General features: G+C 36.3%; 1 protein-coding gene across 2 annotated transcripts in view; it reads right to left on the reverse strand.

Annotated features, from left to right (window-relative positions):
* DERA (deoxyribose-phosphate aldolase) overlaps nucleotides 1–13349 on the reverse strand; it is a 96521-nt gene that overhangs the window by 36306 nt on the left and 46866 nt on the right. For both annotated transcript variants that reach the window (XR_008552261.1, XM_037514286.2), the window contains exon 6: nucleotides 9615–9743. Coding sequence is in view for 1 of the 2 variants with exons in the window: in XM_037514286.2 (XP_037370183.1) it covers nucleotides 9615–9743 (129 nt within the window). In the remaining variant the exon portion in view is untranslated. The remainder of the gene's footprint in view (nucleotides 1–9614; nucleotides 9744–13349) is intronic.

A 13349-nucleotide genomic window follows, 5' to 3' on the forward strand; every position in this document is an offset into this window, starting at 1 on the left:
GCTCTTCATGGGAAGGTATTAATGTACCTCATCCAGTGCTATGGCACCCCTCTGCTTGTGCTCCAATATCATTCCCAATGTCTCATACCCCTTCATCTTACTCGCCCTTCATTCCTGGACTGCCCCCAACTTTCTCAATGCTCTTCTTCTTTCATCCGGTGTATAAGATGAAGGTCCATTCTTACTGTCACACCCTAACTGTTTTCTTAGCACCCTGGATATGAGAATCTGAAAAGAAACAAGAACTTCAGTAGAGAACTCAAGCAGCAGTAATTAAGTCTTGACTCAAATGCATCATTACTGATAGTTGGTTATTTAATAAAAAATAATCAATGGAAGCTGCCAAGTGTGAGGGGACTCTTGGCCCATCCTTAGTATTTCAACAAGGACTGTTGGCTGGCATATGATAGGCAGGTCTGGGGCTTGCTTTCACTTTTCTCTTCCATGTTTATTTCATGTTCACCACCATGTATAGTTTTTCTCAAAACAGCATGTCTCTCTGTTGTATTACTTTTCTTGCCTTCAATAGAAAGTACAGGGCAACATATAAATCTCATTCATTAACTCTAGAAATACCTCCATGACTCCAAAGGTTAAACAGAGTATATATGTATTATCTAACATACAGATCATTACAGGGTGATTTGGAGTCAATACCCCTTCACAATTCTGCCTTCTTCTCAATATATGCCCCTGGTCTAGTCACTTAATTTCTAAGCATCATGTTTTCATCTACTAGATGATAAGTTACCTCCTCAACAACACTCTTTTAGGATTATTGTGAAAAGAACTGTAAACTACTAACTTCACATAATCTACAAACCTTTATTAATGTATTCATTCAACAAACATCTGTATCAAGCATCCATGTGGTCCAATAAACTGGGGAAAACATTCAAGAATTTCTTATATTGGAGCCTCCTTGGTGGCACGGGGGTTAAAGTCTCAGTGCTATCAAGCTATCACCAGCCACTGTAGCATGAGTTTGATCCCCAGCCAGGGAGCTAACCCACATGGCACAGCAGACCTCTCCTGTCTCACTTACTACTCCCCTTAGCAGTGTATTTCAGCAAATCCACCTGTTCTGCTACCCACTCTGTCTCTGGTGAATCTTCTCAACCCCCACATCTCTGGCCAACACTCTAGTTCTTTTATGAATAAATAAAATAAATCTTAAAAAAATTTTTCTTAAATTGATCAGTAGCCACCTGGCATGAATATTAAAGAATAAAGAACTAAAGCTTCTTTGGTTGCTAAGAATTAACTCAAATGAATACTAGAAATGAATACTAGAATCTCAGGTACAAGAGCAAGGACCCACAGGAAGTACTACATCATCTACCAGAATTCTACTAAGAAGAAAATACTTGAATGTTCCTTTTAATAGGAAAATAAACATTTTCATTATATTTTCATATGTGTTATTCACAAATATTCCTGTTGATGTCCTATACCTCATAACTGAACACATCAACAAGCACTTCCTAGGCATTTACTATATTATAGCATTCATACTGATGTATTTCTCTAGGTTTCTCCAGAATTTTTAGAACTCTCTAGATTTGTAGAAGGCCATTATATGACTTTAGAATAAATTGGGTTACATTACTTTCAAATGTCATACAGTAAAATGTAACACAAATATACACCACAAAACAGTAAGTTTACAAGCTTTTTCTATTCTTTCTTTTTCCCCAGAAGCCCAGTCATGAAAAGGCAAAGCATATGCTTTATGTTTAAATCTATGTCATACACTTAACCTTTTCTTTGAAATGATATGCATATGCCTAAATGTACTATTAGTAGTTTCTTCACTGTTGAGAGTTCAAAAATAGGAAAATGTCTCTTTCTGCGGGATTCATATTTTGCACTCAACACAGAATGGTAAGGGGGTAAATAGGGACTAGAGGTGGGTAGGTGGGGGTAAACTTTCTGAAATCTTTGCTTGGGAGCCTGAATTTACATTTACTCTTGAATGAGATGGCACATTAATTAGTTTTTACCCCATAAGAGATTTAATTTTCAAGGCTAGATTAAGTGTAAATAAACTTACACTTTAAATCTTTTAAGTCCTAACCTAATATGCATCTATATTCTTAAGCTTTCCCAAGTGATGAAGTTTCAGTGCAGTATACCTTTTCACAAATTAAATGCTTTTCCTATGAAAGCCAAGAACTTATTTATTTAAAAAAAAAAAAAAAAAAAACAGGGGCCTTCCCAGTGGTGCAGCGGTTGAGGCTGGGTTGCGAAGCTGCCCGCAGCCTCTGTGGCGCCGGTTCGATCCCCGGCCACCGGGCAAGGGTCCCACATGGCTCGCAGACCTCTCCTGCAGCCCACTGCTCCCCTCAGCATTGTACTTCGGTCCTTCTGCCTGTTCTGTCCTCCACTCTGGCTCTGGTGAATTCTCTCACCCTCCTGCGCTTCTGACTGTACCCAGTGCTTGTATAAATAAATAAATAAATCTTTAAAAAAAAAAAAAAAACAGGCTGGAACACCACAGGAGTCTAGATACGCCATCTGGATCAGTAGTCCTTGACTATACAAAGATTTGCTGCCTGCAATGAAGGACTCACTATGACTTATGACAATCTTTAAATGATAAATCTTAACTGTCATTTACTATTTGGTTCATTTTTAAATTTTTTAAGTGTCTTTAAAAAAATCTTAGGTGTTAATTTGGATTATTCACAGCACTTTTTTTTAGGGCTTTGCTTCCTTCAGTCATAAAAATTTCCCATTTCTTTTTCCCCTTGATTTTATTTTTTTAATGACTTGCCTTATAGTTTCTTTTATTTCTCTGCTTCATCTCATTGTTCCTGTATTTCCTTGAGCTTGTTGAGTTTGAATTTAGAGTAGTCCCTCCCCTGGTTCTTACATTTTACATTTTTGATTTCCTATACATTATAAAATCCCAAGCAACTTCAAAGCTCATTTTGCATTCCTTCAAGGTCTGCTTTTCTCAAGCCCCATATTTTTGTGTTCGTACTCTTCCCACAGATCTTCATCAGCAATTCAAGCCTGATGACATTATGATTGCATCTTTAGTGCTTTTCTACTCCAACCTTATTTATCATGCCTGCATTATTTCCAAAGATAAGGTCTAGAATAACTTCACAGCGGAGCTTGTTAGCTGTTGCGTGGGTGCACAACAGTCCACCGCTACTGAAAGATAAAGTCACTTTTGCACTTCCTGCGTTATTCTAAATGTGTGCACTTGCAGAGCTGAAATCCCTTAGCAGTAGATTGAACTGCTATAGGCTTCTCTTTTCTATAAGCATGTTTCCCTTTCTATCTTACTCCCTATCAACTTGTTCTTGGTCTTTTTTTTTTTTTTTGAGGGAGAAAAACATAGTTCTCTTTTCTCATCTCTGATTACATTCCTTCAAATTGTTTACTCTTACATGACCTCCCCATTTATGTTTCTCTCCCCACATGGCCACTAACATAAATGGACAATTCATTTTCTTTGATCAAAAGTCAAGGCAGAAAGTTTCTCTTTCTTTGCCTCTGGAACTACCTGGGAAACTTCACAAACCTTTAACAGGTCATTCCATTGTGTGGCTTGCCTAAACAATGCCATGGACATAAAATCTCCTTATGGAGGTATGCATTACTTGTTTTTGTTCAGCCAAAATAAAAGTTTGCTCTTAGAATAACAAAGCCATACACTACAAGGCTGCAGCACATTTGGAAAGATGAATCTAGATCTGCAAGTTTTATCTTACCTGTCTTCATTTTTCCTTATCATTTTCCTCATTCATTCATTCATTCATTCATCATTCATGTATTCCAAAATACTTTCCTAGGCTCTCCTAGATGCTAACCACTGTAGCAATCACAGGAGAATACAGGTCAGGCAGACTCATGGTTTTACAAAAAAAAAAAAAAGTCTCTACCTTTATTTAATAGGTTAAACAACTAATGATGATAGTAAGATTTTTTTAATAACTAACTTACAGTCTATAATATAGCAAAATCCATTATTCCTTTGAATTGATAAACAGATTAACTTACTTGCTCACAAAATGAACAAGATCTAACAAGGGATCAGGTCTTCTTACTCCTACGGACTATGTTTCTCCCCAAGTATTTTGAAAGATTCCTAAACAAACTAAACTAAATGTACCCTCTTAATCTATGAGTTGACCAAAAATGCAAATGCCTTAATTAAATAAGTTTTTACTTACAATAATGTATAATGCAAGACTAATATAGTCAGTTATATATCTCTACCTTACTTTCCTCCAGAGAATTATTTTTGCAATAATCTAAACAGCTACCAAAATGACAAAATAAATTAAAAATGTAAATGATAAACCCCTTTCCTTTTGAGATATTGATGCTAAATTAATGGTAAAACAAAAGCAATGTACAATTCCAGACATGATAGAATAAACGTTATTGAGCTTGCCTTCCTATAGAAATAACTATAAAACTGAACAAAATAAGGGAACTATTTTCAGACAATGGAAAATTAGCAATTCAAGATACAGAGCCTGAGATCATTATATACAAATTAAAAGATAAGGACTTTATCAGCTATTATAAATATGTTCAAGGACTTATAGGAAAATATGATCTCAGTGAATGAAAAATGAGAAATCTCAGCAGTAAAAGGAAAAGTATAAAAAAAGAATCAAATAGAAGCCCTAAAACTAAAAATGTACAGTAGCATCAATTTTGCTGGATGGGATTAAGAGCAAATTTAAAATAAAAGATACAGGTCAATAAATTTGAAAGATCCAATTAAAATAGTCAATCAGGAGAACTGGGGAGGGAAAAAGTAACCAGTGGGACAATATCTAAATGTCTGTGATTATGGCCCTCTAGGGTAAAACAGAGAGAATGGGACAAAAAATATATTTGAGAAAATAATTTTTAAATATCTTAAATAGGGTAGAAACACCAACCTATAGATCCTGCAAACTATAAGCAGAACAAATACAAGGAAAACCATGCTGATGAACATCATTGTCAAATTTGTGAATAAAATTGATGAAAATAAAATACTGACTGATCTCAACCAAATAAGATGAAACATTACTTAGAGGAAAACAAAAAGAAATGGAATGACATGTTTAAACTAGTGAAATAAAAATAAAACTAACAAACCAGAATTCTATATTCAGCACACTATACTCGAAACATAAGGGTGAAATAAAGCATTTGCAGATGAACAAAACCTGAGAAAATTAATCGCCAGTAGACTGACAGAAAGGATTAAAAATGGAAACAATGTATGTGTGGGAAACATAAAACTAGTTTCATTTAGGTTTTTTAAAATCTTTTTAAGAATCTGTTGAAGCAAAATTTGCATCATTATAAGAAAAAGTTCATAATAGCTGGAAGAAGAAAAACATTAAAATAATTCAAAGAACTGATGAGGGTGTAAATGGAACTGCTGCAAAATTCTTATATTTGTGACATATGAAGTGTAAGGTGCAATGATATTAATTCTAAATAGACCATGATAAGTTAAAAACATATTATAATTGCTATTGCAACTCCTTAAAAGAGACAAAGAGGGGCTCCCTGGAGGCCTAGGGATTAAGTCCGTGCTATCACAGTTAAGGCCTGAGTTCAATCCCTGGCCAGGGAGCTAACCCACATATGGCACAGCAGATCTTTCCTGTCTTGCCCGCTACTCCCCTCAGCAGTGTATTTCAGTCAATCTGCCTGCTCTGCTCCCCTCTCTGTCTCTGGTATATCCTCTCATCCCCACACCTCTGGCCTACACCCTAGTTCTTCTATGCAAAAATAAATAAAATCTTTTTAAAAACTGCAAAGAGATAGAAGATAAAAAGCCAATGAAAATAAAATCAAAGGTTACAAAATATTAGCTGAACCTAAAAGGGTAGCAGGGAAAAAAAAAATAGATCAGAACAAATAGGAAACAAATTACAAGATAATAGATTTAAGTCCCATCCCATCACAAGCATATGAAATGTAAATGGGCAAAACAGTCAAAGTAAAAGGCATAGCTTATAATAGTAGATTTTTAAAATTGACTATCTATAAATGAAAATATAAGGATGAGAAAAGACAAACTATGCATATGGTATTAAGCAAAAGAAAGCCGATACAGCTAGATTTTAATCAGACAAAGTGGACATTCAGATAAAGACAAGATCCAAACCTAAAGAGACATGTCACATGTCCTAATTCAACAATCCTAAAAGTGTATAGTAGTAACAGGGCTCTAAGACATATTTGGAAAAAAATGAAAGAACTTAAAGGAAAGGAGACAAATTCATAATCATATTTGGAGATTTTAAGACCCCTCTCAGTAATAAGCAGACAAGTAGACTAAACAAAGCCAGATCTGAAAAATCCTACCAGACAAGTTGATCTAGTTAACATTCACTAATATGTGCAAATACACAACATTCTTTTCAAGTACACTTGAAGCATTTATTTAGATACAGCATATAAAATGGGCTATAAAATAAATTCCATTAATTCCAAAGACAAAAGATTGTTACAACATATATGTTCTGAATACAACTGAATTTTAAATTATAAGTTAACAATAACATTTCCAGAAAAGCAAAACATATTTGGAAATCAAACAATTCATTCTTAATAACAAGAGAAATTACAAGGTGATTTAATTGAATGACAATGAGTGAACAAATTTTGAAAAGATTAAAACAATTGGTATATACCTCTAGCAAGATTCTTTTTCTAGAAGAACAAGGAGAAAGGGGGAGAGACAAAAGGAAGGGGAAAAAGGAGGGGAAAATTAGAAGGAAAAGGAAGAACAAAATTATAACAATAGGAAAGAAAACAAAAATGACAAATATCAAAAATGAAAAAGGAGATATAACTATAGACCCTATAGACATCAGACAAATAAAAGAATACTATAAGTAAGTATATAAGTAAATTGAGCAACTCAGTATATTTGTGCAATGGAATACCTCTAAGCAAAGTCTGCACACACAGAACAACATGAATAGATCTCACAGCTAGAGTATAAGTGGTGGGGGGAGGACAACATAAAATCCACACAATGTGTAATTATCTGATATTCTAGAACTGGCAAGCTAAGCTGTGGTACTAAAATCAGATGAACGGTTGCACTCTGGGCAGAAGGTGAGACAAGTGGAACTGAGTGCCAAGGGGACATATGGACACTGGATATTTGAACAATGTAATTTTGAACAATGAAATATGTATTTTAAACAATGAAATATGTATACTGTCAAGACTCATCACATTGTACACTTAACACCTGAATTCAAGTGAATGTAAATTTATTGCAATGATGCTGATTATTAAGTAGGGGGAAAAAAGAATAAAAAAAACACGACAGGAGTTGGAAACCATGTGATGAGTTTAGTCCTAGATTAAAATTCAAGAAATACTTTATTTCTCCTACAACCCTTGTAAGAGTACAGGAAGCATAAACGACGGGCCAGGAAGTGTGCTAGATGCTTTCACATATTACATCCACAAAGATTGCACCTTTAAATTCATGAGAAGAACTAACATGGTGCTTTGGAAGATGGCTGTGTTATAACTGAAAAAAGTAACAAACAAGACCTGGGTTGAAACGATGATGATTTGCGATCCTTCCTTAGCTCTATGACCACAGGCAAAACATTTAATCTTAAAGTTCTTCAATGACAGAGCTCATTTGAAGACTAAAAGATAGTAACCACAAATACAAGTTATACTATTTCATAATAAGTACGCAATATACATTCATATCAATGAAGACATGAGAGAGATAAACAATATGGACAGGGATACAAGCAGGTGAGAGAAGACAGGGTAGCACAGGTAACCAGCCCCATCTTTTTCTGTAACTCTGTGGGGTGAAGGGTGAAAGGGAGGCTGCCAAGCATGATGACCTAAGACCACGTTCCTATCATGAGTAGTAGGTCAGTGAGCTGTTGGCTCATCCTTCTGAATGAATACACCTTCACTGTGACCTGGGTCGCAGTGTCTTGGCAAGAAGCACCAAAAAAAAAAAAAAAAAAAGTGACTATCTGTATACCTAAGACTCCAAGGGGGTTTTATCCAGGTTCCAAGAGTCACAGAGTGTTTCCACTACTGTGGGCGTTTGAAATGTCAACGTAACTGGTGGGCATTGTTTAAAATGTTCCATTTGCCTTCAATTTTCAGAGCTATTGCTCTAAGTGAAACAACCAGGACAGAGACCTTCCAGATACAGCCACAGTGACCAGAGCAAGGCAGTCATGAATGTCTTGTGGTCTGGTTGCAGTAGAATTCTAGGGAATGATGCTATTCTGACAGAGTACTCAAAAAAGTACACCAGAGCATAAAAATCTAAAAGGCAACTACAACAGCTCAGATGGAATACCTGAGAAGCCATGTATCTTTACCCAAATGTAGGGGCCTTAGAGGGGTGACTAGAAATTTAATACACAATTCTAGTAATCTATGACAAGGTATTCAAAAGAAGCATTTGTTGGGGGCATACAGAGGAGAAAATGAGCCAAGTGGTGGGAGAAGAAAAAAAGAAAGGGGAAATAGTCTTGAAAAGATCGACACCTGTGCTAAACCCAAAGCCATGATGTGATTATTTGGGCCAAAGGCATCCTGGGCAGGGGTCATAATACATACAAGGACTCAAAAGGGTCAGATGGTGCCATCTGCAGAGAACTGCAAGTCATTCCATGGAGCTAGAGCATATGGTATGAAGGGAAATGAAGAGATAGCAGAGGCAGAGACAGGGTCTGGGGAAGGACCTTTTTTCTTTTTTTTAATCAGGCTATAGGAATTTACATTTTACCTTGAAGACAAGGGAAGACACCGAAGGACTTTAAGCATCTTTAAGCACGCAGTATCACAATGAAATTAGCATTTTTAAGTGATCATTCTGGCAATGGCTTGGGGAACAGATTGGAAGGGGACAAAATTAGAGACAGGGAAACTAGTCAGGAGCCTCTTGAAGTGATCCATGTGGGGAATGACAGTGGCCCAAGATAGCAACACTCAGCATGGAGAGAGGAGGCACTGGAAAAAGCTGAGAGGTAAGGTTCTTAGACTTGTTCACTCATTTATACAGAGATGAGAAAAAGGAGGACTCAAGAGAACTCCCAGATCTCAAGCTTGGACCACTGAATGGATAAGCCTGCTGGTCATGGAGACTAAGAATACATCAACTTATATTTGAAAGTATAAAACACCATGATACTGTACTAAATTTAAAAAGAAAAAATTAACACAAACAAAAGCACAGGCTGCCTTAGACAGTAGGGACTCACATCTCCGAGAAAAATCAAATGCTTAAATTCACAGAGAGCAGTAAGTCAGTGTTAAAGAAATTCCTGACATATGTTGATGAATGAATAATCAAAGAATAACACAGAAGGCAATTCACTACAAGGGTGCCATCTACTGCCGTCCAAGGATAGTGCAGCAATAAAATGCTACTACCCCTCTCCACCCGCCCCAAAAAAGGTGGAAGAGAGCCAAGTATTTTTGACCATTTCACTCAGTACATGTGCTCACAAATTATCTGAACCCTCCTACAAAAAAACCCAAATGGTTAGCACGTTTAGCTAATAGCCAACTATATCTACTTACTTATTTTCTCCTTACAACATCAATTCAATGTCATTATTTGACTATCAAACACTTACCTGCCATCATTGCTATCATACTGGCTTTGTAGACATTAGTCAGAGATCCAAGTTCTCCTGTTGCTAAGATGGTTTTGAGATGAGCCTCCCCACAGGCCTTGCGAAACTGACGAATCTCATCATACAGGGCTGGGGAAGAAATAATTGAGGCAGTTACAAAGCAGGCAAGTGATAACATAACTTGGCAGCCGTTTAGAGTTAGTAGAACCCATCTCAGATTTAGAGGACGTAAAACATTTGTCACTTTCTAAAAATCACCCCAATTTAACATTGCCTGGAGCATTCTGGTGCCATTCACATCCTGTTACAAGGAAGGCTTCCTTTGCTACCATGAAACTGTTTCTGAGCCCTGGTTTGAGGTCCAAGGCAGGAAATTTATTTAAAAAATCCTGATATGCAAATTGCAAATAATTCCTTCCTCTTATCTGGGAGGGTTACTTACAAGAAAAAAGAATACCATACACACAGGCATGTATCATCTCTGCAGACTAAAGGACAAAACCCTCCAATTCCTACTAATTCTTCTATTCACACATAATAACTTCTCATGGAATAGAAGACAGGTCTTTTCTGAGAGCTCAGTTAATATCAATAAAGACAAAAGAGCTTGCTCCACTCTCTACCAGGGTATACATCCAAGTACCTGAGTAAAAAAGGTTGAAATAGCCCAGGCAGTGTTGAATGTATGTGCCCAAAGCCAGCTGCAGAGGGATTCAGAGGTGCAGTCTCAATCTACTCAACCCTGAATCCAGTACTATATGTGATTTTCTGGGACTCCATAAAGCACCCTGAAAGCAGATTAATTTGTACTTGTATATAAGTGTGTGTGTAATATAGACATACACTACATCCACACAGCTAACCCTTGAACATCGTGGGTTTGAACTGCCTGGGTCCACTTATACACAGGTGGTTTTTAACCTTTTTCTTCCTCCAACTCTCCTCACTGATGTGAAGATAAGGATCAAGACCTTCCTAACAATACATTTCCTATTTTCTCAAGCATGTTTTTTTTCCTCTAGCTTATTTTACTGTAGGAATGATTCCTACAATACATTCAACATACAAAATATGTGTGCATTGACTGCTTATGTTATCATTGAGGCTTTCAGGGAACAGCAAGCTCTTAGCCACTAAGTTTTAGGGGAGTAAAAATTTCTATGTGGGCTTTGGACTGCATGAGCCATGGGGGGCCCTTAACCTTCAGATTGTTCAAGAATTTACACACCAAAGAAAAACTACGCATAAAAAAGCAAATGGAGGGGAAAATATTTTGTACTCAAAGTAATAGAATTTGAGTAGGCAAAATCAGTATAGTGAATATTAAATTTTTGAAATATTATTTAACACAGTCTTTTGTCATTACCTCTGTAGATTTTGGCTATTAGCCTGCATTCAGTTGTCGCATTTCCTGAACTCAGACTTTGTTACAGTAAGATCAGGGCTTTTTCTTGTATGTGTGTGTGCATGTGTGTGTGCGTGTGTGTGTGCTGAATAGCAAAGGAATATTCCTAATAAGGGTTAGGGTTAGAGTAAGCATTTTGCAATGCTAAGATGAGTTCTATAATTTATAGATTTAGTAAAGTACACAAGATTAAAATTGGCTTCATGTCTGCAAAGTCAATCCAAACCAAAAAGATGAACAAAAACTTGTCTTCAGAGTCCAAGAAAACCTGAGGTTGACTCAAAGTTTGAAAGTGAAAACAGAGTAAAAACACAGGCAAATAGTCTATTACAAGATGGCTGGACAATTTTACAGTTACATCAAGGGATGGCAGCTCAGAAAGATGTTTAAAGGAGGTCTAAATATTTTCACATATTCCTAATTATCGATAATTTTGAGATGATATGAGAGGCCAAGCTGCCTTCCTTTACTTACAATCCTACCTGAACTGTGAGGAAATCATCTTACCCTTAGAGCCAATGTGACAAGAGCAGGTATGGAACAAACAATAACAGAACACGTGGCAATAACAATTTATGTTCTTTTCCCTCAGCGAATAAATGTAGGAAGGAAAGAGTTCTAGAGTCACATAATCTAAAACGAGAAAGTTGTTCTCTAAGAATGAGTAACAAAGAAATCCCCCAATCTGAAAATTCAAGGATGTTAATTTAGTTGAGATTCAACTAATTATTTTTTTTCTTCCACTGTACAGTACTGCCACCAAAAGCAAGTTTGAGAGCCAGACAATTATGGATTTAAAGACCAACTCTGTCACCTCCTGTGTGACCTCACACTAGTTATTTCTCCTGGTGTCAGTTCTATTCTTAATGTACCAATAAAAATATTTACACTATAGGGTTACTATAAGGATTAAAAGAAAAAAAATTATCAAGTACTTCGCACATTGTCTCACATATTGTAGCCATTAAAAAAGTCTAATTGTTGTTATTAATTGGGACTTCTAGCAAAATGAGTTTCCATTAAGGGTTATGTGATAAAAGTTAAATCCTGTTTCATGGTCTGACCCATCTCTTGTATTGCACCAAATTTTTGTTGTATGGATTAATGCTTACAATCAGTGAATGATCAGATAAGGCTTGAAAATACTTTATTACAACATTTGCCAAAGTGAACTTCAGCCTGTGTGACATTAATTTTTAAAACATTAATCCTGATCATATTTACAAACAAACATATTTACTATCACCTTTTCCTAAAAAGCATTATTTTTTTATATCCAGTGGCCTACTTCACCCACAGTTCAAATTAACCAGAAAAACCAGATGTACTTTATGACTCAATGATCAGCCACCTGGAAGCAGTACTCTCTAACCCATGACCCAAACAGTACAAACCCAAAATGGTCAGGTCACGTGGAGTATGATTGGCTTTAACAAATATTCAACTGGTACCTTCTCATTTTTTAACTGACAATTCCTCAAATCATTTTACTGACATATTTTACCACATAACTGGGTCAAGACTTTCTGAGAAAATATCCTGATCTTTAAAATTCAACACTACAAAAGTTGTCATTTCCTCCTGTTAACATTCTGTCCAGTGTGTAACAGAACAATTCAATCAAAAAGCATAGCAAACCCAGCCTTCATAAACTGTGGTCTGTTATCACTATAAGGCAAACTGTTCTGCTCTTACATGAAGCCAAATATCTCTCTTCTGGATGAATCTTAATCCCTTTTTACTTACTTCGCTCCTATAATTTTACTTTCTCTGTCTTGCATCATCAACTTCTTCTCTAATGAAATATTTCTATTAGTCGAAAAATGCCGTATCTTCTGTCTTTGAAAAAAGTTCTTCTTGCTCTTCTCTTTCAGCTACTGACTTACTTCTCTGTGATCTTTCTCTCTCTCTTTACATATTAGTCTTTTAATATGTGGCACATAGCTAGTGCCTTGTCTAATTTAACATTTATGTGAAAGCCATAGAATAGACTTGGAAAATGTACAGACTGTAATTTACACACACACACACACACACACACACTATACAAACTACAGCAATAAGAAAATAAATAAAAGCAAAAATGTGGCCTGAGCTCCATCAAGTGAAGGCTTCACCGGCTCTGTGAATCTTACTATATATGCAAAGATAAAAGAACAATTAGAGATTGTTATTAGTACTACAGCAGCAGCAAAAGCAGCAGATCTAAGCATCCAGTGGCCCAGTAGACACCAGCTGCAACACAGCACTTGCACTGGTCAGTAACACTCATGCCAGCGGAGGAGCTGTTGTCAAGCTCTTCCTGTGGCACAATCTGGCTGTGTTCTCTG

Source organism: Talpa occidentalis, unplaced genomic scaffold, assembly GCF_014898055.3.
Source record: "Talpa occidentalis isolate TD23 unplaced genomic scaffold, MPIMG_talOcc4v2.1 talOcc4.16, whole genome shotgun sequence".
Lineage (NCBI taxonomy): Eukaryota > Metazoa > Chordata > Mammalia > Eulipotyphla > Talpidae > Talpa > Talpa occidentalis.